The 25,248-nt window shown below is 39.6% G+C and overlaps 1 protein-coding gene, 2 long non-coding RNA genes and 1 pseudogene across 3 annotated transcripts; all 4 read right to left on the bottom strand.

Annotated features, from left to right (window-relative positions):
• Positions 1–1,500: 1,500 nt before the first annotated feature.
• On the bottom strand, positions 1,501–2,584 carry LOC147494016 (uncharacterized). The gene is made up of 3 exons (XR_015199799.1): positions 2,534–2,584; positions 2,043–2,326; positions 1,501–1,966 (listed from the first exon to the last, which is right to left on the bottom strand). It is a non-coding gene; the product is annotated as an uncharacterized LOC147494016 (long non-coding RNA).
• Positions 2,585–2,779: 195 nt separating this feature from the next.
• LOC147494014 (uncharacterized) lies at positions 2,780–9,032 on the bottom strand. The gene is made up of 3 exons (XR_015200021.1): positions 9,009–9,032; positions 3,106–3,415; positions 2,780–3,014 (listed from the first exon to the last, which is right to left on the bottom strand). It is a non-coding gene; the product is annotated as an uncharacterized LOC147494014 (long non-coding RNA).
• LOC147494015 (uncharacterized) lies at positions 4,009–5,620 on the bottom strand (annotated as a pseudogene).
• An 8,818-nt stretch (positions 9,033–17,850) lies between the features above and the next one.
• On the bottom strand, positions 17,851–18,822 carry LOC147494013 (uncharacterized). Its single transcript, XM_086568015.1, has 2 exons — positions 18,512–18,822; positions 17,851–18,280 (listed from the first exon to the last, which is right to left on the bottom strand). The coding sequence occupies exons 1-2, from the start codon at positions 18,820–18,822 to the stop codon at positions 17,851–17,853; spliced, it is 741 nt and encodes a 246-aa protein (XP_086424141.1).
• Positions 18,823–25,248: the final 6,426 nt, after the last annotated feature.

Genomic DNA, 25,248 nt, shown 5'->3' with positions numbered 1-25,248 from the left:
CGCTGGTGGGGTTACGACTCTGTCCTTGCTGGCATCACGAGGCAAAATGAAGGTATCTTTTCCTTTTCTTGTTTCATTTTATATTATTATTTTTATGTATTGTCTAATAATCTACCAACTGATTTACTTCGCCTTACTACTGAATACCGATAGTGTGAAGGAAGATATATTACCTAGGAGCTATCAAAACTCATCCTATCTTTATAAAAAATAAATACTACAATCTATGAATTGGGGGTAATCTTGTAACAAAGACTAAAGTTAGAGACTTCCTCTGGTTTGACCACGCTTCAGAAACACCACTAAGTCTCGTGACATTGGCTACATTGTAAATTCGTCTTCTCAATGCTCTTCTTCTACCACTCGAGGTAGAACTCCATCTTGGTTATATGGTCTAATTATTGCTAGGTTTCATAAGCTAATTATTACTTTCAAAGCTTTAATGCCTTTTCCTTTTACTTACTTATACGTATATATTATTACTTGCAACAATCATTTTATGATCTTGTACGTATATATTATTACTTGTAATGTTTTGGTTGAACAGAAATGGGTGCAATCACTTGGTTTTAGGTGATGTTGTGGAAGCGAATTTATGAACACGGCATTTAGGCACATTCTAGTGATGAATTGAAAGGTATTCTCATGATTAGATTCTGATACAGTGGCTACCCTTTTGGTTTATATATATGCAACTATAGCATACATTTGCTAACTGTGATACTACTTGTGATATCTGAACAGGTTGATTTGGAGTGCTCAAATGGACACTATTCAGTCACAAAAGTCTCTCTATGTAAGTTTTAGTACTCCAGACCTTTAATGCATCCACATTATAGTTTTGTTGACAATATATTTTCTCATCCTTCATACTTTATTTGCTTATTGAGCCAACTTCCGGTTCGTCAGACAAGTTGAATTGAAAGGTGTTAATTGCAAGTTATTCAGTTGACAATCTCTTTTAATTCATGTATTTTCAGATCAGTGGGAACTTCAACATCTGCATTTGCAATTGCGGTTCTTGAGGAAATTGCGCAACTTGGTGTCTAGTATCTGGATGAGGTATGTGTCACAGTTATAAGCTTTGCTAGACAATGTACAAATTTCTTATCCATTTTGACATTCTACCTATAAGCTTAAGGTATTTTCTACTGGTTGCTCATATTATTTGTCTTTGTGACTATTTGGTCTTGAGAAGTAACTAGTAAGTAGGGTTGGTCATTAGTTATTGATATTCAATTTGTTAGTTTTTTTATTGAGAACCATATAATTATCTAATCATTAGTTAGAATAGATAGTCATATTTATCAATGGTTATGTAATGAGGTATATAAGAAGCTTGGGCAACCTCGAGCTTTAATAGAGTGTGGACTTTGGTTTAGATCAGCATGTGTTCTTGATTTACAATTTTCATGAGAATACTTTGGTTTAGATCAGCATGTGTTCTTAAGGCGCCAAGTGTCCTTGGGAGAATAAGAGGTACATACACCTCCTACTCATACTGCAACCTTGATTCAAGCCAAATCAAAGGCCCCCCTTCAACAAAATCACTAAGGTCCGAGCAGCCAAATTGAGGTCCATCATAAATAGGAGCATTGGGAACCAAGACTTCCTGGATGTAGATCTTTTTCTCCCCTCCAAGGACGACTCTGCCATGGCAAATATTAGCGGTGGTAGTCATAACATATCCCCTAGCAACCGGAACACCATCTCTACCTAATAGGATAACCTTAAGAGGTGGACTCAACGTTTCAGCAGGAGGGTTTGCCGGAGGGTTCGCTGGAGGGTTTGCAGGAGGGTTCGCAGGAGGGTTCACAGGAGGGTTCGTAGATTCAAACATATTCATTAAATTCTGTTGAGACGAACGACGAACTGAGTTGGAACCAACATCGGTTCCGGGTGTTGTATACCCATGCGGTGGTTGACTATTCGACATTCCATTGTTGGTTACAAGCTTAAGCATATCCTGACAAAATGAAAAACAAAACTAAGATTTATATATATGATGAAAGCAATAAGTTTTATATTTAAGGCAAACTCACCATCAACACACCCTCAACTCTAGCTATGGAGGACTTCATCTCACTCATTTCACCCTTAAATTCAAAATTTGATGAAGACCTTGCTTGTGCTAACATCACCTTCGCAATACTTGTACGTTTTAATTGCTTCGTAGAGAGGTTAGAGTTGATTCCACGAGTCCTATTCCTTTTGTCCGCTCCTAAAACTTCGGTCAATTCGTCATTATCAAAATCAAGATGAGTTGCACTGCCCTCTCCTCTTGAAGTTGCACTTTTTCTTTTCTTTTGAGCAGCCTCCACCAATTCTTATAGTGTTTTCCATGGAAATTAGTTCAAAACTAACAAGTTAGTACAAACTTAAGGTAAATCAGTCGAGAAAATATTGTCTATAATAACAAAGTAACGAACTAACAACATCCTGCACACTAGTTCGTGCATCATTTATAAAGGGAAATACTATGCCAAAGACTTAACAAAATTATAGTTGGAACTCAAGTGAAATGCAAACTCACATAACGGGCTCGAGCACTCTCCAAAACAGTTCCATTACGACGTTCATGTCCCCTTTCCAACTGTCTACCCGTCCATGTATCTTGTCTGGATTTTGTTTATTCTACATGTACATTGGTAAATAATTGTTAGCATATCATGATCAAAATTTAGAAGTTTATGGAAAGACACCTACCATTTTATGCAACATGTTGGCATCATTATCCCTTGAAGTGTATGTCGAAATCATTCAATTTTATATTCTCACCATTCTTCGCTTTTCTTTCCATCACTTCAGGAGTGTTCTCATATAGTACAAACTGTTCCCAATGATTTGGATCAATGCCATCTGGGCATGCGGCGATTTGTTCTTCCAAGGTCTCAAACTTATTCAATATATCTTTTCTCAAGACCCATTTTCCATATCTAAACTTAGTACAAAAGTTTTTTTTCTGCATGTGAACGAGCTAGTGCTTGGTCGACATTTGTAACTTCAAATTCACGCTGTAAAACACAAGTTATATAGTAATGTGAATGAAGCTAGAACTCAAAATGTCTAGTATGCATTAAAAAAAAAATCAAAGGTAAACCTTACCATTAAGGCATTCCAAACCTTATCCTTGAAGTCAGGATGTACAAGCCTCCAATCAGTGTAACTAACTGGGATACGAGCTGGAATGAGACTACCAGCACGAGTATTCCATCTGGAGGCATTATCACCAACGACAACACCATCAATATCAATCAATACAGGTAACTTCCTAACATTTTCTGATTCTTGCATGTCGCCTGAAGGCTGAGATGCCTGTGAAACTGAAGTAGAAGGCTGTGATGCATGTGAGGCATAACCAGAAGGTTAAGATGCACTAGGCTGTGGTTGACCTGATACCATTTCAAATGAAATCCTAACATATATTGCAAAATAGTCTATTAGTAGTCTGGTACTGAAAAATATAATCATGAAAGGTGAGAAAGAAGAATAAATAAAAGTATATAAACAATTCAATCCAAACAAAAGTATTTCATTACCTTATCACACATACCACCAATTTAACCCCAGAGAGATACATAACAAACAAAATGAATAATAATAATAATAATATACACAATAAGCATACATATTAAGACTGGAAACTTTAAAGCAAAAAGTGTATCATAGTTTGGAACCAAACTAAAACAATTACAATCGGGTTAAGCACTTCATCAAAGGCTTCAAATTAGGTTGGTCCTCAAGGGTAGATTGGAAAACAGTTGGTACATCTAGTGAGTCAACTCCACACGCCAATCACCTCGGTGAATGGATGACTCTTGACCAATTAGGATTTTTCAAGTCCTTCGAGTAAAAACACTTGACTAGCTTCGAAGCGAGAATGACCGCTCATCAAAGTCTTGATCAACACTTTTCATCTTATTAAGATTGACCAACACCAAATTAGAGTCCGACAGAGCTTGCAGCCATTGGTCTTGTCCTCCACCCTCACCCAATTGCAATAAAAGACTACTTGTTGAAAGTCTGTATAGTCCAAAATTCTAATATTTGTTCAATAACCCCATACCACTTCGTCGATGCATCTACCGGATTTTTGTCTTTCCTACTTGACGTAAACGAAGTGATTGCCTCCATGCAAACACCACTATCTTGTGTGGCAACTGTTTCGTCATGCGACCTAGTAGAAAAGACAAAACCATTGATGCGGTACTTTCTATACATTTTAGCTTGGTGCAATGGTCCTTCAACTAATCGCCATAAGTCACTCTTGGTGTCATTTGCAGCCAATAACTGTAAAAAGACGATAGTTAGAAAGCTAATATTACTAACTTCATATTTCCTATTTAACTAATGGATGAATTAAACAATACCTTGTTATATAACCAGACAATGAAATATGTTTGTATCTGCACTTCTGACTTTGCAACCCCTTTTCCTCTACCACGAGATTGTAAGGAGCGATATTCACTACAAATCATTCATGCAATTACGCATGAGTATTTTCATGTAGAGTACTAGAGTGGGTTTAGAAACCAAATGTGTCAAAAAAAACACACCTGTAGTAATCATCAAGCTTTTCGACGTCTAGTCGAAACAAGACCCATCTACGTATTTGAATCCATTGTTTAACACTTAAGGTCACAGTCTTACCATCGAGCAAAGGCCCTTCATCACTATACTCGCTATCTTCATCTAGAAAGGCCACACGCTTCGATTTATGATTTCCATCCTGCGAATTGGGCATATACTCCATAGCATACCTAACTGACTCAGAAACAATATACGACTCTGCAATGGACCCTTCAACATATCATTTATTGCTGGGAATATTTTTACACTCTTTCATCGCCCTATTAGAATAAGAAATTTAAGTATACACTTTCAATTTTTAAAATCCAATTATAGAAAAAGCTAGAGAAGATATTAAGGTAAAAGTAATTTACATACCGTTCAAATGGAAACATCCACCTTTGATGCACAGTTCCACAAAGTAGCGCTTCATCAGCAAAATGCACCATGAGGTGGATGCTGATATCAAAAAGTGATGGTGGAAAATATTTTTCAAGCACGCACAATGCTTCTGCAACCATGTACTTGGCCTCTTGGATATGTTGCCGGACTAAGTCTTTAGAGCACAACAAGTTGAAGAATAAGCTTATCTGATGAATAGCTCTTCGCAGTCCGCGATGTTTAGGAAAAGCATGTTGAAGCAATACAGGTAGCAAATAACACATAATGACATGATAGTCATGTGATTTCATTACGAGCAAACCAGGTGGATTTAAAGTGACAATGTTGCTCAAATTTGATGAGAAACCAGAAGGAAGCTTCAAGTCCTTCAAAATTTTGCAGAAATTTAACTTCTCGTCTTTAGCTAAGACAAATGGAGCCTTCGGTTTTATTGGTTTCCCTGTGACTGGGTCTGATTTAATCCACTGACCACTGTGAATTCGCATCTTCCTTATATCTTCTCGCGCACCTACTGTATCCTTTGACTTGTCTTTCTTGTCTAGGATGTAATTTAGTAGATGTTCCGCAACATTTTTCTCAGTATGCATCACATCAACAACATGTCAGGATTTATGAGTGGGCCAATAGGGCATATCCCAAAAAATAGACCTTTTATACCAAGCCTCTATAACTTGAACATCTTCATCATCTACACTATCATCCAAATTCACATCAGATGTGCTTCTTTTGCTACCAGTTGGGATTTTACCCGGCTTATACTTGATATGACTCACCTGCTGCATAACTTTTTCTCCACTTAACCTTAGTGGAGCAATGTTCAACTCTTGATCTTAAGTCCCAAGTATTTGCGACGAACGGGTGACCCAACGAGAAGAAAGGTGCGATAGTTTGTGTAAACAATCTTCTTTGCATGCTCAAGATATATCGATTGAGTGTTATCTGAACAAATCGGACATGCTTTGTAACCATGTGTTATATAGCCCGCTAAGTTTCCAAAAGCAAGAAAATCATGAATACCCCACATTAGCATAGCTCTCAAGGTAAAATGCTGTTTTTTATGCATGTCATAAGCTAGCACCCCTTCCTTCCACAAATGTTCCAACTCCTCATACAATGGCTGAAGAAAAACGTCGATATCTTGACCCGGTGCCTTCCTCCCAGGTATCAACAAACACATCATTTGGAACTCTGGTTTCATACATAAAGAAGGGGGGAGATTATAAGGTACCAAGTAAACAGGCCAACAACTGTAGCTAGTGGATTGTATTCCACGGGGATTGAAACCATCAGTTGCAATTCCAAGCCAAACATTACGCCCTTCCTGAGCAAAATCAGGCCAACTCTTTTTACATTTTTTCCACTGGATTGAGTCGATGGGATGTCGCATATGATCCCAAGAAGGTGTAGCTCGGTCGTGCCATGTCATTTCGTTCGCTATCCATGGGATAGTGTACAACCTCTTGAGCCTTGGAATCAAGGGAAAATGTCTCAAAACTTTATTTGGCTCTTTTGTTTCTTTCTTACCCATCTCTCCTTCTTTCACTTTGTATCTGGGTGCTTTACACTGACGACATTCCGTTAACTTAGCATCATCTTTCCAGTATAACATACAATTGTTCTCACATGCATCGATACTTGTGGCTTTCATTCCTAGATCTTTCAGCATTGCTTTCATTCACGAGGGGTACTTTGATGGCAAAGTGATTCCTTCGGGAACCATATCCTCAAAAGGGACAAAAGTCTTGCATACACACTAGTTCCCCGACCAACCATATTTCTTCTTCAAGTTATGAAGGTCAACAACTGCTGAAAGTGTAGTAACGGGAGCCTCACATGAAGGGTATAACTTTTGTTCTTCCATTTTCTTGTATTCGTTGTACCTCTTCCCCAAATCACGTTCAAGAACAGGTGGTGGTTCAAAATCCTCCATATGATTTTCTTCATCCTCATTCAAATCACCTACAACTACTTCATGCACTCCATAAGAAGCATCAACAAAATTCCCCATCCCAAGCCCTTCGGCCTCAGTGTTTTCTTCTTCAATCACTGGCTCCACCACCGGATCCGTACATGGGTTCTCACCATGTAAAACCTATACACGATAATTCTTATATATCCCGTACTTAATCAAATGTCTAGAGATTGTACCAAACACAAAGCTTTTTCCATTTCGACATTCTCTGCAAAGACAAGGACACGTGGTCGAGCCGAGGTTGTTCACAGTCGCAAATTGAATGAAATCAGCCACCCCTTGTTTGTACACATCTCCAAATCTGTCCAATTCATTCATCCACTCTTTCTGAATTGGCCGAGACATTCTGCAAAATTAGACGTGGGGGGTTGAACAAGCACATTGTGTAATCTATCGATTTGATACAACATAATACACAATCAAACCTTGAATATAGACACAGAGTACTAAGGCTTTTGTGTAAGTCGTTGAATCCTAAACTCGACTTCAACTACATCAAAAGTAAGCTCTAAGTCGGTCCAGCATAGCTGGCCTAGGTAGCAAGCAGCACTAGTATTCTCGAATTCTAGCTAAGTCTATGATATTAAAAGAATAGCTATAAATAGAATTAACAAAGAATATTAACAAAGAAAAATTGATTTAATCTGCCGTAACATTGGGCTATACTACCACCTTAGGTAGGCAATCCCGTCGAACCCCCTCAATCGACATATCTTTATCTAAGCAACCACATATACTTCATCATTGTTTCACAACTGAACATAAGAAAACTTCAAACAACAGCAGCTATCAATACTCAGTCGACGTCAAATTTGTACCGATGAAAAACTTGAAGAGTCCGTAAACCTAGCATGCTTCATTTTCTAACAACAATGCTACATATACAATTACTTCACCTGTTTCTAACTTGTTATGTAGATAATCTGAAAATAAATTTTCTTCCCCTACATGACTACATGACACTTTTATTGAAAAAAGAGACCCTGATGCATCAAATAGCTTTCAATGAAAATATATACTCTCTACACAAACCATATACACATTTCCCAGTATGTAAATTCCAAACAAAGCAATCACGCATCTTGCGGTCGATTTCTATTTAACTTAACCATCCTAATCAAGCTCTATGAAATGCAATTTTATCTTATCAATTTCAATGAAAAGTTTATCAAATCAAACAATAACCCATATGCATATATAATCTTTATAAATCAAAGACATAATAACCCTTAAACAACAAAACATACCTCTTGGATTCTCTTTCCAGTAACAGGGCACTAGGCTAGTAGGCTAGTAGGTAGATATAGTGGCAAGGCTGAGACATACTATACAGATGCTAAATGGAGCAAGCCTCGTTTTATAAATAAATTGAAAGGTCTTGTAATAAATGCAAGAGCACTGAAATGTGCAAATGTGATAACGTAAGGTAGCAATGGATTATTATTATTCACCGCTTCACTTGTTACGCGTTCTCTTAGAGTCTACATTGATATCTTCTTTATCTTATTTGAACCAACTCTAGCTGCTACACGGGAAATTATTCTTGGCACTGATAGTGGCCAACTCTATGAGATTGATGTTGACGAGAAGGATAAGAAAGAGAAGTATGTCAAGTTTTTGTTTGAGCTAACTGAACTCCCGGAAGCATTCATGGATTTGCAGGTATATTCAAGTATTCAAAATGTTTTTATTTTCATCCATATGGTTCATTAATCTTCTGTTTTTTCAAATGGAAACAGCAACTATTGGTAATTCGACGCGGTACTATGTCATGGCTGTTTACTCTACTTCGCCTTTTATTCCTTCACTGGCATTGGGGCGTTAGATGTATGTACATATCTTATCTTGAATGTTCTTAGTCTCTTTAGGCATAAAAAAGATTATGCCTTATCTAGTAGGCTAGTAGAGATTTATTGAAGAAGAATGGGTATTGAAAGCCTTATCGCTGTGGTTCAAGTGTGATACTTGCTCGGGTCTTATATAGAGTGAAATATCAGTATAATATTCATTTAAGTGAGCAGACCACATTGTAATTCAAGTAAAGCAATGTAATGCCAACACTGACCTGATCAAATCCTTTCTTCTTGGCGATTCTAGAAAAGTAAGCGTAAACCGTTAAGAGAGACAGATTATCGAGAGAAGCCTAGCAAGTCAAAGGCATATACAGATTTCCTAGTATTCTAAATAACATACTAGAATAAAAGCCAACAAATCAAACCTAATCTACATATTCGAGCACCACGAGAGAAATTATCATATCAAAACCAGAAGGCCACAACTAGTAGCCGGGACAACCTTTGAAAAAACTCTTAACTAGTTTATTGTTTTTCACAATCGCATTCGATCCACTCGATTGAATTTTCAGATTTAGATTTAGAATTTTCAAATTACTCTTCGGCCATAGTTTGCCTCAAAATTCTCAAAATTTTGATATAGTGATATAGTAACAATCTGAATATAATTCTCAAAATTAGCAAGTATCTCGTGAAATAGCATAAGAGAAACTCAAACCTTGGATTTTGATAGTGTCTTAATATGCTTGATTGTCGTCCCATTAACGCCAGATGATCCAACAAATCATACTCAAGGTGTGGCCTCAACATAACTGCACATTACATAAGTCATTAAGACAAAAATGCATTCAATTTGTAAACAAACTAAATTTTAAAATGAAATTCTAACCTAAAACCTTTCCGCAGTTCCTCCCGCATTTACTTTCCCGCTATCTCTAGATTCTTCTTTACAAAATGGAGACGATTGGCAAGGTAATAAAGATTGTCCCCGAGCTTGTTTGTAAGCAAACCTAAAGAAGCCTAAAGATATTTGGTATCAAAATTTAGTATCAAATCAATCTCAAAACTGCAAGGTAATTTCTCGACCATGCAATTAAATGATTAATTAAACCGCACGCGACGCGTTATCGCTTCAACAACCTTGTGACAAAGTTTCCAAAGGACATAGTCTCAAGATATTCTCTTCAAAATGTCTATTTTCTTCCCAATTTGGTAAGGTTCATGAAGAGAGAAAAAAGACCGCAAAACAACAAACGTAAACCATCATAGAAATGTCTCGTGGTGCAAGTTGCCCATAAATATTATATCGAAGATAAGCTCCATATATATTTAAGTGATCGTAAGACCACATTTACACAAACTAATCATGATGCAAATATATCACAGTAAAAATATGTCTACTTTATCGAGAATTGCAACTTTCACATACTTGTAAATTGTAGAGAAATTGACTAAATAGGAATTGTAAGATAAAGCAAAGAAAGGGGTAAAAATAGAATGATGCGAGAAGAAACCAGAAATGCTGTGGACCTATCACTACGAAGTGAAGGCCCAATCAACGTGCGTATAGGAAAATAGGTAAAACAATGCACGATCACGCCAAGCAAGTGGCATTAAAAAGTGCTAAACGGACTTCAAACAGCTTGTTTGATAATACTGATATTTGGTATTATCAAAGATTATTACCTCAAACTGCAAGAAATGGATTGTGTCAAAACGGACTTCCAAACTCCTTGTTTTCTTCTTCTTCTTCTTTTTCTTTCTTTGATTGACTGTTTACTGAATCTGAAAATTAGGTTTTGAGGAGTGCGAAAATAATGCGGCGGTGAGAGAGAGAGAGAGAGGGGAGAGAAAAAAAAAAGTTATATTTTATATTTCGATTTTTTTCATTTCGCGAAATTTTTAAGTTTGTAACACTTCTCCAACGCTTTTTAAGTGTTAGCAATTAATTCTGGAAATTCACCCAAATAAAGCAACGCTTTACAACATTGTCAACGCTTATTTAACGTTGGAAACTTACTAACGCTAAATAAGCGTTGCAAATCAAAAAAGGTGCGTGTTGCAAATATCCTATTATGGTGTAGTGATATATGTCTTGTTTCCCTCTCTCCTCTATGTATAACAACCAAGCTGACCCTGGTTTCAGGTATAATGACATCATGAGGTACGGCGGCGCCATGCCTCCCCCTCCTTCCTAGTCTACTCCTGATGTTTATGCCTCCGCTGGTGTGGTTACGACTCTGTCCTTGCTGGCATCACGAGGCAAACTGAAAGTATCCTTTCCTTTTCTTGTTTAATTTCATTTTATATTATTATTTTTATGTATTGTCTAATAATCTACCAAATGAGCAGTATCATGAACGTGGGATGGTAAGTTCACGGCAAGTGTTTATGGCGTCACCTTAATGTCACCGTAGTGATATGCCTTTCATGTCTTCCTGCTACACTATAATTATCTAATGAAAAAAAACATAGTGCTAGTATACCAAAACAGGCTATACCTAACGGTGACAAACCGTTACGAAAAATATTAGTAACGGTTTTTTTGGCGTCACTAATATGGCGTTTCTAATTCGTCACTAACATCCCTAATAGTTACAAACCGTTACAAATATATTTATTGTAATGGTTATTTCCTTTAGTGAAATTATTTCCTAATGGTTTTGCATGCGTATTTGCTTTAATCTTTTTCCAAATAGTAACGGTTTCTTGACTTTTTGTAACGGTTATTGTGTTACTAATTCATAGAATTCCTAACGGTTCTTATACTTCAGTAACGGTTTTTCTGCTTTTTGCAAGCGTTACACATTTCAAACTTAGTTACAGTTTAAAACCGTTACAATACTGTTTTGTATGTAAAAAAATAATTCCAGGGCCACCCCTTTTGGGGCTACCTGGAAGGCTTATATTTTGAGATTCTACAATATTTCCAAACATCAACAATAAACCTCCCTATTACAATCACATAACATGTAATATTAAAATATGATATCACCAAAAAATCTTACATAACTCTGAATTGTCACCAAATACATGAATTCTAAAATTTGTTATACCACGAAGGAAATTAACACGCATTTTCTCCCCCAAATTCATAGGACCTTCTTTGGTCCTAGTTATACCATCCTTTATAAGTTCCTCATCCAAAATAATTAGTGCTCAATCTTCATGAACTTGACAAACCCTATAAAAAAGAAGAAAAATAAGTAAAAGTAGGAACATATAAATAAAGTTAAACTGGACTAACCAATTCAAAAGTAAACATTAACCAAAAAGTGTTGCCCTGTTTTGCAACTGGAATTTGTAATTAATAAGGACATTTTTATTTTACTCAAGCAATTTGTTTTTTGCTTGGTAAGTTTTATCTATTGTATATAAGAAAAAAAAAGTTACAAAAAGATGTAACTCAGGGCACCAGCTCTCCCTTTTCTCATTGTTCTTCTTGAAAAGGTATATTGAGAGGAATTTTAAATTGGTGGGATATGCAAACTTTTTTCTATTTTGGTTTTTTGAGTATGTTTTTTGTAAGTAATGTTACGAGCCTTTTGCAAGATGTAAGAATGACATAACGAACTTGTGCACTATAGCTTGTTATGATGGTATGATGGCTAGATGGTTTATAAGAATGTTATATTATGAAAGTTTTTTTTGTTTTTTGCAGGTTGAAGAGATAATAACCCCGTTTTTAACTCCGCCAAAGGCAAAATAATGAAAGTCTTTACAATCCGGGTCCCAAGCCCGGATAAAGGAGGAGGGAGAATGGTGGACGATTCTGCGGTTATGCTACGTTGGTTGATGTCCATCGGGTAGGGCAAAGAACAATTGTTCTTCGTGGTGGAGCTAATCGTATCCGAACACCAGTAATTGTGTGATCTAAATATGTGTGTTAACGATTACTCATTGATGAACATCCTCTATTTTCATTTCAGTTTATTGAGGAGGCCGAGCGAAGTTTGCATGATGCGATTATGATAGTCGGGCGGGCTCTTAAGAACTCCATCGTGAAATAAACAGCCAATCCCCAATGACAAATGAAGTTATCGACTCTAAGGATCTCGAAAGTATGTACTTCCTTTATTGCAACTACATGAACTCCACTTGATATACTTTTCATATCTTTCTTTACGCTTCATATCTCGGTGAGTTTGCCCATTATATACTGATTAAAGCGTGACCGGCCAAAACCGGGCAGATTTGTCGACTATTGATGGTTATGTCTTGGCTATTCCTCGTATCCGTGGCGGTATCATTGAGGAAGGTGCGAGAGGTGAACCGTGAAGGGTCATACATTGGTCTCATCACAGTTTATCCACCTGAAGAAAAGGCATTCTTTGCTACCAAGGCATTTCAACCACACCCAAGTTATCCATTCATTGATTTATCTGGTAGGACTCTTTGCTATGACCATGACTTTTCATTTTGGTATTATATTAGAGATTTCAATCTAGTCTTGTAGGTACTATTCTGTGTATCAGCCAATTCCAAACATTTGAGATACAGTTTGGTCATTATACATGATATAAATTTGGTTGTGACAGGCCGTCGTTTTCGTGTGGGCAAGATCCAAGACAAGAGTGTCATCTATGTGAGATGTGGAGTTGGAACGGTAAGCAAATTATATCAAATCCCAGTTATCATCATTCCTGAGCTCAAAATACACTGGTTATATTCATATATTCTACATATATCTTGGGCATTCTTGGTTCAGTCTCTAGTAAAAGTCATGATTAGAAGTAATTCATAATTTTTTTAGATGAGTATACAACAGAAGAGAGGGAAGGCGGAGAAGGGGTCGGATGTCACGACGGAGAAGGTGGTTGTTGCTGTTAAGGCCTCTATGAAGGAGATTCCGAGAACTGCTTTGGTTTGGGCTTTGACTCATGTTGTTCAACCTGGGGATTGTATTACACTGCTTGTGGTGGTTCCAGCTATCAGTTCAGGTAATTTTTTTAATGCAATAGTTTTGATTATTTTGTGACTTGGGTGTTTTTGGCGATGGACATGAAGTTTTCGATTAGTTTCTAGGTTCTGTCTAAGTCCTTGACAGTGGCTGTTACAAGGGGAAGGTGCTTGTTTAGCAACTACATGGCTAGACCAGATTAGTTTCTGTTTTGGTCATTTTGTTGAAGCATAGTGTATCCAATCAGCAATGTTTTTAATTTTAAACATAGTGTACTTCATTTTATTGGTGTTTGTCCGTTCACATTTGCTTTTGTACAATTAGAACATTATATACTTACATAATAGGAAACTTTTAGAATCAAGCAAATGTCCTTCTGGTCAAACGCCTCGCCCCGCGCTTTCGCGTTTTAAAACATGGGTAAGTAGTAACGATTATCTTAAGAGTGTCGGAAACTTCAAGGACCAACTTCCTTTTTGGTCCTTAACTGGTCAATTTTATCAGTTCACCTACTAATCTGCTTCCCTGTCCCCTTCCTCCAACAACAAAAGGCAAAGAGAATAGGCATAACTATATACAGATGACTTGTAATTTAGACTTAAATACACAATCCATTTTTTTAAGAGTAATTCTAGGTGACCCAACCAATTGCACGCCACTGATTGAGCATCTGTAACTGTACTTTAAATGTCTCATAATCGTTAATCCATTTTTGTTCATATCAAAGGGGGCCATTAATTGATACCCCATAAATGCAAAAACAATGAAGCCTAATATCATGAATAAGTAAAGTAAAACGAAAAAATGTATACTTGTTTAGTTCTTAAATACAAAAAGTCCATAAAGATAAGTACTTGTTATTGTTTCACATGCTTGGTAGATTGCAAAATGCAATAAGAGTTTTAATATAAGTAAAACTACCCCAGCTGAATTATGAGCATTGGAAAGAGAGAGTGAGAAGAACTTACAAGAATGAAAAAATGAAGATGGCGTGGCAGCAATTCAACAAAAATGAGAGAGAAGGAAGGAATAGTTGCAAAGAAGAGAAACTCTTTTGAGTGATGAGTGAGAGAAGATACAAAAACTATTAAAATTTGTTATTAAAAAAAAAAAAAAAAAAAAAAAAAAAAAAAGTTAGTCAGTTTACAACTAACTTAACTGTCAGTAAAAAAATAAATAAATACCGAGTTGCTGTTAGGGGATTGAAGATCTGAGTTAAGTGACTTAATTGGTTTTAGTCGGTGGCTTAAGGGAATAGTGTTTTTAGTATAGAGATGAAAATTGAGGGGAGTGGGAATTGGTTTTGGAGGAGAGAGAGTGTGTTGTTTTAATGGTAGGGAAGGATGGTAATGGGAATGAGGAGGGAGTTTTTGTAGGGGTGCCTTTGGGAAGGGCTTTAGAAGTAGACACCCTTCCATGAGACTCTCTCAAGAGTTTTTTTTAGTTTTTGGTACAATGAATAATACTACCAGGGTTTTTCAATTTGACATTTATTTGAATAATGAATTAGGGTTTTACTAATAACAACGGAAACAATGGTGAAACAAGAGTCTCGATCTAGTAATAATAATAATAATAATAGGACCACCAGAAGAGAAGAAGAAGAAGAAAAAGAAGAAGAAGAAGCAAATCCAGGAACTAGAAGAAGAAGCACCAGGGGGGATAAAGGAAGACCTGACCACAACGGTGGTGTCGGTCGCCAAGATGTCGTTGCCCACATCTCTAGGTCGCATTTCACTAGCATAAGGAGTTTTAATAATGCCGCATCTCTGGTATATTATTTCCGCTCCTGGCTCGATTTCACATCACCGGGGCCGAATTGGAGAGTCGTCGACACCATAATCGCTATGCGAGACCGTGTCCCGGAGCATCGGCAGATCCAACTTTGTGCGATCTCGGTCATTTTGGGACCGGATGTTAATTCTATGCCTAATTCCTAAGTAGTGATTCTAGAATATTAACGAAGTCAATCCGATTTTTACACGAAGCAAAGATAACCCTCCCACGGGGATTAGCTCATCATCATAGAAGGAATAATAAAACTTCTTTGTATACATTAAGTAAATAAATGCAGGGGACAGAAATTAAACTAGAAAAGAAATGGATTATTATTAAGGGTAAAATAACTTCTTCATTAAGTTGCTAAAATAAAAATGGCGGAATGTAAGTCTTGAAGAAGAAAAAAAAACTAAGCGTAGCTAAAGCATTAATATGCTGAAGACCTTATAATGAAGGCGACCCCTTCATATATATAGGCTGATACAAGAGTGATCCGTGAATCATTTAATTCAGTTTTGTTTCGTAGCTGATTTATTTGTTCAAAACTTTGAGAATCAAAGTTTTGTTTTGATATGTTTAGCTTTTTGTCCTTTTGCTTTTTAAGTTTTTGTTTCGTAGCTTATTTCAATTCAAACCACCTGGTTTGAATTGGTACGTGTCTTCTTTCTTGCCAGGTGGTATCAATTTGAAACCATCATTTGCCACCTGCCTATGCTGACTCATCATGCCTTCTGGGCCCGCAGAGTGTGTCCATTTAGTGTGTCCAGTGGCGGCGCCGATTTTGGCGTTTTTACGACTTTTTGTCCTTGCGAGAGTTAAATTAAGTCGCTATGGCAGCTTCACTAGCCAACGGCACCTAGATTTATCCGATTTGAGCTTCGAAGTTTCCGCTTCTTTATATGTGGGCCCGCTCGCGGTTACGTTCTTTTTTTGGAAACTTCGGCTCTAGTCAGGCTTTGTTGGGCTTCACGGGGATTGAGTGGGAATTCCAAATATTCCCGTATTCCTGGACTTAGCAGCTTCACTAGCCAACGTCGGCACCTAGATTTATCCGATTTGAGCTTCGAAGTTTGCTTGCTTCTTCATATGTGGACCCGTTCCGCAACTGTTTCGTTTCTTTAGAAACTTCGGCTTCACGGGGTTGAGTGGGAAACTCCAAATATTCCCGTATTCCTGTACTTCGATGCATGTTTTATCACTATATTCATTTTAATTGCGGAAATCTGCAAAAGTACGAAAATATAATTATTACATGATTATTAAACACATAATCGACCAAAATGCTATGTCTCTCGGGGTTTAATATTACAGTTTTGGGTGCTTATCAGCCGCAAATCCCAATTTTGTCGTCAGCTCTATCCTATTATTATCAAGTGTAACAAGCACCACCCCTATGCCGCTACTTTCATCTGTGGCTGACCCATCCGCGAATATCCTCCATCCATTCCTTTTATCCAAGGGGTCCATCATACCGAGTTCCCCGTCCTTCTCTGGTTCCATAATCATTTCTTCCCCAATTAGGATCCTCACCGGAATTCCGCTTAGAATTCGCCATCGCCTCAGCGCTTTCTCCGGGGTCCTTGTCCGGTATCAGATCTCGTGCGACCGAGCATCACCGCCCATTTCAACATTCTCCCGAACTCTCTCGTCCTTAATGCATCCTTAAAGGGTAGGTTGGTAACCACTACGACTAAATGGGCCTCGAGTAGGGTTCAACTTCGAGTCGAAAAGATCGGGGGCGGGGCATATCTCTCAATTCTACTATATCTCGCCTCTCTGCGTCTAGCGATGTTTTGCTCAAAATATACCGGACTCTCCACTTTCGATCTACCGACGGATCGACGGAGCTCATCTGCATACTCGTGAGGCCCCTAGATATAGGTACAACTTCTCCCCTTCCTCCGGCCGCGATAACAAGGGCACTCTGCTCAAATACCCCTTCAATACTTGGAATGCCTCTTCGCACTCCTCAGTTCATGCGAAGTCCGGCGTACTTCGCAACAGCCTATACAGCGGTCTGCATTTATCGGATGACTTGGATATGAACCTGTTCAATGCCGCCACCCTTCCTGCTAGCCGCTATACCTCTTTTACATTCCGCGGGGATGGCATTTCTATCAAAGCCCTTATCTGTTCAGGATTAGCCTCTATGCCGCGGTGAGTCACAATGTAGCCCAAGAATTTACCAGTAGTTACTCCGAATGTGCATTTCTCTGGATTTAATTTCAAATTATACTTCCGCAATATATCGAAAGTCTCCCGCAAGCCCTCCAAATGCTCTTCCTCCGACATGCTCTTTTCCACCATATCATCTATGTACAGCTCAATCCCCTTCCGAATCTTGCTTTTGAACATTTTCTCACCCAGTCTTTGGAACGTGGCTCCCGCATTCTTCAGACCAAACGACATCCTGTTATAGCAATAGGTGCCACCTTCTACCACAAATCGCGGTTTTCTCCTGATCCGGCCCATACATCGCCACCGGTTGTACCCGTTGATCGTCCATGAGCGATGAATACTTTATACCCCGCCGTCCTGTCTACCAACTCATCTACCCGCGGCATGGGGTAGCTGTCTTTCGGGCACTCCCTATTCACATCCATGAAGTCAACACACATATGCACTTTGCCATTCTTTTGAGGCACCGCGACCACATTGGACAGCCACTCGGTGAATTCTATTTCTCGTATGATGCCTGCTCCCTTCAGCCTTAACACCTCTTCGCGAATACTCTCCGCGTACTTCGGTTTGATACTCCGCAACTTCTGCCTGACTGGCCTGGCATCTTCATTCATGTGCAACCTATGGCACGCAAATTCTGGGTCTAACCCTATGACGTCCTCAATCGTCCACGCAAACACATCCCTATTTTCCAACAAGAATCGTATCAACCTGTCTTTCCATTCCTCCGTTAGACTGGAACCTACCGAGATGAGTCTCTCTTCCTCTCCTTCTCCTATATTCACCACTTCAATTGTATCAAAAGTCTTTGACCCCTCCGCCGGTTCCCCCTTCCCTTCCGCGGAGCCGATCTGTAATTGCTATGCCCGTCTCTTCCTCGGGTGGGGGCCTTCGTCCTCTGTCTTATGCACCAACCGCTTCACTGTTCCCCTATGACTGTTTTTGGCTGTCACCTGGTCTCCGTGGACTTCGAATGTACCCGAAGGAGTTGGAAATCGTATCACTTGATAATATGTAGACGGTACGGCCTTCATCTCGTGAATCCACCTTCTACCCAAGATTGCGTTATATTGGGAGGCAGAATCCACCACCATGAACCGCGCGAACATTGTAACAGGGCCCGCGGTCACCGGCAACAAGAGTTCCCCCACGGGCTCCGTCATGCTTCCATTGAATCCATATAATTTGGTGCGGGGAGGCCTCAACTGTCCAGGATCCATCCCCATCTCTTCCAGAGCTCCTTTAAACAACAGATCTACCGCGCTTCCACAATCTACCAACACTCTCTTCACCAGATAATTTCCCATCGCCACCGTGATTACTAATGCGTCCTCGTGAGGGGAGTCCACCTTCCATGAATCCGACCTCCATCAAGATAATCATATCTTGATCTTCGGTGGATCCCAATCTTGGTCGCGGAACTGAGACCCTACTACTGATTTGTTGGATGCTCGCGGTCCTCCTCACCCTATCTCTATGTGCATTATGACTTAATATCTCCCCACTAAAAATCATATGTATAGTTCCCAGCAGCTGATCCTGTCGCTGCATGCGATCATCATTTCGTGCTTCTTTCACAAATTCCTTCATCTTGCCCTTAACCACCAATCTCTGCACCATCCACTTCAAAGCATAACAGTCATCCGTCTCATGGTTTCGCATCTGGTGATATTCGCATAACGGCTTATCTGGCAGCTCCATTGGTGTATTCCGCGGTCCCTCATATCCCTACAGGTTTTTAATAAGTGGCAATATCTCCCCCAGCGGTCTATTTAGCGGCGTCACTTCTATCTCCCGGTACGGCTTCTTCTCTCTGTTCTCCCGCCCAATTTCGTCTCGTGCTCTTTCCACCCTTGGGTTGTTCCCGCGATACCCTTCGCTTCCCTTCTCTGCAGTCCTCCCTTTGCGGTGCTCCCTATCCTTGTCCAAAGATAGAACAGCTTTCCCCGCTCTCCTGGACTCCCTCGGCAGTGTGTCCTCATACCTGATGTATTTTTCCACCCGTGGATACAATTCGTGCAACGTGGCAATCTCATTCTTGGCGACGGACTGATGTACTCCCGTCCCCGGCCGCAGTCCGCGTTCAAAGGCGATGACCGCGGTTCTTTCATCCAAGTTCTCTACCTTCAGGGTTTCGGCTTTGAACCGGCACAGATATTCTCTCACTGTCTCTGTTGATTTTTGCCTCACATTAAACAGGGCCGCGATGTCAACCGATCTCTTCTTCTAGTGTATGAAGTGCCCTACGAAAGCCTGCTCCAACTCCTGGAGATTCCCTATACTCTCCGCTGGCAGCTGGTAGTACCAGTCCGACGCCCCTCCTTTCAAACTTGCTGGGAACATCATGCACCGCAGTCCATCATACCTTGGTTCTTGCCATAGTGGCATCTGTTGCCTGAAGTGGTGGATATGATCCGCCGGATCTCTGGTTCCATCGTATCTCTCAAATCGGGGCTGGTTAAAGCGCTTTGGGACCTCCGGCCCGGATACCGCTCATCAATGGGTTCATGATTTAACCCTACCACCACCGTCGGCGGCTCCTCCCGACTTTTCTCTTTCTGCTGGTTTGCTTCTCTGTCCCTATCTATCAGATCTTGTACTTGTTCGATCGTCAAACCTGCCACCGGATTTTCCACCAAATCGGGCTCCTCTTCTTCCTCCTCCAAGTCACCGTTCGCTTCCTCGTCCAGTCTTTCCTCGTGTCTTTTTTTCTCCCTCAACCCATCATTCTCCTCCCTTAGCCTCCCGATCTCCTCCCTCATGAGCCACGTCTCTTCTGTTTCTAAGTTGGCTCCCCTGCCTTCTTCTTCCTCTATCCCCGCTTCCGGTGTCCTTTCTCGCACTGGTACTCTCTTTGGCCTGCCGGTTTGCTTCTTCGGTGCCATCTTTACTCGGCCCTCTGCTCACGTCCCCACAGACGGCGCCAAATGTATTAACCTACAATCTCCGCTCTCAACTAGTATCACTATATGCCTCTTTTTCTCTCTCTGTCTTCCCCTCTCCCTTCCTTTTCTTTTTTCTTCCCTCTTTTTCTCTATCTACTGTTCTTTTTATATCCTCTCTCCCTCTCTCCCTGTCCGTCGATCCTCTCCCCTATCCTCTGGTCGCGATCTTCCCACCTGTCCCCTTAGGGTTCACGTCCCCCCTTCTTATGCTCTCTCTCCCACCTTTCTTATCTTGCCTCTATTCTCCTTCGTTAATCTCCTTGACGTCATTCCTCTGACCTCATCTTAGGGTTCCCTCGCCTCAATTGCCGTCATCGTGCCCTTACTTTCTCACCTCGCCCTGGGCCCTCCATCTGTCCCTTCATCTAGCGGCTTCCATTCAGCCGCACCCGGACACGCCTCGCTTCTAGGGTTCGCGGCCTATGTTCTCATTGTCCCCCATGTTGTTTGATTCCACTGCACCCGCCCCTACTTTTTGACTTGGTCCACGGCTCTATTATGGGTCACTACAGGCGCGCTTATGTAACAACAGTAACATTTATAATAAGCACATCAAAATGCTTTATGCAATCCCAAATATTATTGTTCTGTATTACAACATTTAAGCACATCAGAATGAATTAGCAACAAGTATAGCTTGCCTACACCTAGCTTTGGCTTGTTCAAGCCTTTCACTCCAAGTTTCAGCTCTCTTCAACTTCTCCACCTTCTTTCAACACTTCTGCTTCTTCTCTTGCTCTTTCCATGACAATTTCTCCCGTTGTAGCTAATAACTCAATTTTGACGCACTTTCTTCGAATGGTGCATAGTCAAGGTGGCAGTGATACTGTGGCATCTTGTGGAACTGTAGCAGTCAGAAACATAACCGCAGAGAATGATGAAAAGACTGAAGATCAACTGATGCAAAGTCGAGGGGCTGGAAACGAAACGGATGAGAGCAGGCAGATTTTTTACCTAAAGCAAAGCTTTGCCTCCAAATTCTCCATTTCTCCTTGAGCCATACTTCTCTTTTCTACAACATCAATGAGATTAGAACTCAATCTAATTAAACTCCCCAAATGTAACCTAAACCAACAATATTGAACTTTGAAAATAAAAAGGGAGAAAGAAGTTATCAAAAAAAGCACCGGTCTATCATTATGATGTTTCCTATCTAGAGCCTAGCAGGCAACATTAGATACTATCCAATGGACATAATGATGCAATAGAACACAACCCTTGACACAGTTCAACTTAACAACACCTGATAAAACTCTAACAAGGCTGCCATATCTAAACCACTCTTAACAAGTCCAGACATCAATGAAGTCCATGACGCGCAGATAAAATATCATTAGAACTAGTGAACATTTAGAATCAAAGAGTTTTGAATAAAGCTATACTTACAATCGACAGATTACGTATTGTTTTTCTCCGGACAATTTCTCGAGTCATGGTTAGCAATCTATCCACATCTGTGACACTTTCTTCCTGAATTGTTTAGGGCTATCTCTTTGGGGGATTTCCATCTATCCGCTTTCTTCTTCCCCCTCCCTTTTGTTTGAGAAATGTTAGGATTCAAAATCAATAGCTGAAATAAAGACCGAATTAAAATAAATATTTATATCAAATTAAACACCGAATTAAACACTAAATTTATATCAAATTAAACATTCAAATAAAAAAAACATGTGATGTATTAACCGAAGGTATCGAAGGCTCTGCAACTTCTGCGTCTCCTTTGTAGGAAGTCTCATTAAACTTTGAAATTTCAATAGCCATTTCACCAATCTTTTCAATAAAATATGAATAACCCTCAAAAGTATGCGACGCATCGTAAGCCACTTGAGAAGCAACCTTGATAGAATGAGCCACTCTCAAAGGTTCATTTGAGACATTCCCGACCACAAATCCAGTATCAAACTCCGCTCTATAAGTGTTAGCCTTTTGCATCCACCGCGTCAATCTAAAATGGTTTGGAATCTCTTCAATCCCGTAGCGCATAAAAACCTTTAAGATATGACCACAAAGCAAACCCATAAACTGAAAGTACTTGCATTTGCAGTCTCCCTCTAAGGTTCCTCTATCAAAACTCACTCTCCAAACAGAATTCTTCAGCGGGTCTCTCCATTTCACCATGTAGCCTCGGTTCCATACCTGTCAATCTGTTCCCCATCAATTTTGTACTCCATCTTTGCCTTTTCTAGTTGCTCTTTAAATTTATTGAATATTGAGATCGTATAGACCTTCGCGGCATGCATAAGGAGGAAAGCATCGTTAGGCAACAATCCGCGAACTATGCTTTCGGTCGCGTAATCGAATCTCTTTCTTTCCTAGCAAGCAAAGCCAAAGACTTCTCATTACCATGTACAAACTGCATAAGCGTAGTCATCGAATTGACAAATTGGTCATAATGAGCATTCATCGATTCACTTCGACCAGTCGTGTGCATACCAGCAAAAAAGGTGCCACTGAGATAACAAGGAACCCATTTCTCCCGCATTGAATATATCTCTATTAACCAAGGATTTTCAGACAACTCATACTTCTCAATGATTGTACACCATCTTCTCTCAAAATCAACAATCCTATACGAAAAAGAAATAGTGTTCTTCAACTTAGTTACCAATGTCTCAAATTTGGTAAATGACATCTTCTCTTGGAATTTCTGCATAATATGCCAAAGACAGTAACGATGACAAGTACTAGAAAATACTTTGGCAATGGCTGCAGTCATCGCTCTATCCTGGTCAGTGATGATTGCAGTTGGCGCACGACCACCCATGGCTGCAAGCCAGGCCTTAAATAGCCATATGAATGTATCTTCTGTCTCATCAAGCAACAATGCGCAACCAAACTGAATCGACTGATAATGATGGTTGACTCCAGTAAAAGGGGCAAAAGGCATGGAATATGCATTGGTACGATATGTGGTATCAAAAGACACAACATCCCCGAAATAGTCATACTGGCATCGAGACCTCCCATGAACCCAGAAAAGGTTCACCGCAGTCCCATTTTCATCTAAATCAATAGCGTAGTAGAACCGGGGATCCTCGGCACTCTTCTGCATAAAATATTGCAGCACGACAGTTGCATCACCTTCTTTAGGCATCTTTCTGGTCAAACCATAATAATGGTTCCAACAATCTTTCTATATAAACCCAACTTCCTCTCCAAGGAAAACAGATGCCACTTTCCCAACAGATAAACTGTTATCACTAAATATCTCGGTCAAGCACTTCGCTGCTTCAGGCATATGTTTGTTAGTTTTCATGCAAATTCTCTTCGATGGGGTCACCAGACCGTGACTATGGTCATTATGAGCAACGCTGACCTCATATATCTCTTCATGCATTCTTTTCTTAATACGAATTCTAGCTTGGCAACCACACCAGATAGTTAATGTATTTCTTAATCGAACTTCATCTCTCTTGTTAACCCCTTCACGTGAGCAAACCAGTAAACAACCACTAACCAAATCCACCTGATTTTGTTGCTTGGAAGTCGTCCGAACACGAGTCTCAAAGCCCTCTTGTTGACCATACTCTTTGTAATAAGTCTTTGCCTCGTCAACACTTGTAAAAGACGGCTATATAAGGAGCAGCTAATGTTTGCGTGCCTTGAACAGGGGCATTAGTAGACGAAGACCCAACTACGTCTTCTTCGATATTGATTGATGTCTCTGTCTCCATTTCTATAAATCAAAAATTAAAAATATAAATAACTTAAACAGTCAAAAATCCCAATGTACATAAACAGTGTAAATAACTTAAACATCAAAACTCTGACAGAGTTCAAAACTCTGATAGAGTTCACCGAACTCTGACAGAGTTCAAAACTCTAACGAGTTAACCGAATATGCTACTTCAATCAACTCGACGAGTTCACCGAATATGCTAGTTCACCAACTCGACAAAGTTCAAAACTCGGCCAGAGTTCACCGAATATGCTAGTTCACGAACTCCGATAGAGTTCAAAACTCGGCAGAATCACAAATGAAGAATACGACGAGTTCACCGAACTCGAAAGAGTTCAAAACTCTAACGAGTTCACCGAATATGCTAGTTCACCGACTCGACAGAGTTCAAAACTCGATAGAGTTCACCGAACTCGACGAGTTCACCGAATATGCTACTTCACAACTCAACTCGACAGAGTTCAAAACTCGATAGAGTTCACCGAACTTCGACCGAGAGTTCAAAACTCTGACGAGAATCACGGCATGAAGAATAATGACGAAGTTCACCGAATATGCTACTTCATCAACTCGACAGAGTTCAAAACTCTGATAGAGTTCACCGAACTCTGACAGAGTTCAAAACTCTGACAGAATATGGCATGAAGAATAAGACAGAGTTCACCGAACTCTGACAGAGTTCAAAACTCTAACAAAGTTCACCAAAATTATCGCCGTCTTTAAACGAGGGTATCAATCATAACTATAATCATAGCAACCAAAATTAAATCAAAATTCAATATTATAAACGATTAAAAAAAACAAAATATAGTTACAATTAAGCATAAACCTCTTTGCATGTATAAGATGTGTTAATGCAGTAGTGAGTGAGAATAAAATGTGTTAATGGAAGCATACCTTAATTGGAACTCGAGAGAGAGTGAAGTTCAGAGAGCTCAGGTGGTCGTTAATGGCGATGGAATTGGGTTTTAACAATAGTCGATCCCTCTTTTTTTTTTTTTAGAGATCTGTTTTTTTTTTCTTTTTTT

The sequence above is a fragment of the Coptis chinensis genome, chromosome 6, assembly GCF_015680905.1.
Source record: "Coptis chinensis isolate HL-2020 chromosome 6, ASM1568090v1, whole genome shotgun sequence".
NCBI lineage: Eukaryota > Viridiplantae > Streptophyta > Magnoliopsida > Ranunculales > Ranunculaceae > Coptis > Coptis chinensis.
Note: the sequence above shows the minus strand (reverse complement) of the source record. Positions and strands in the feature narration are given on the sequence as shown.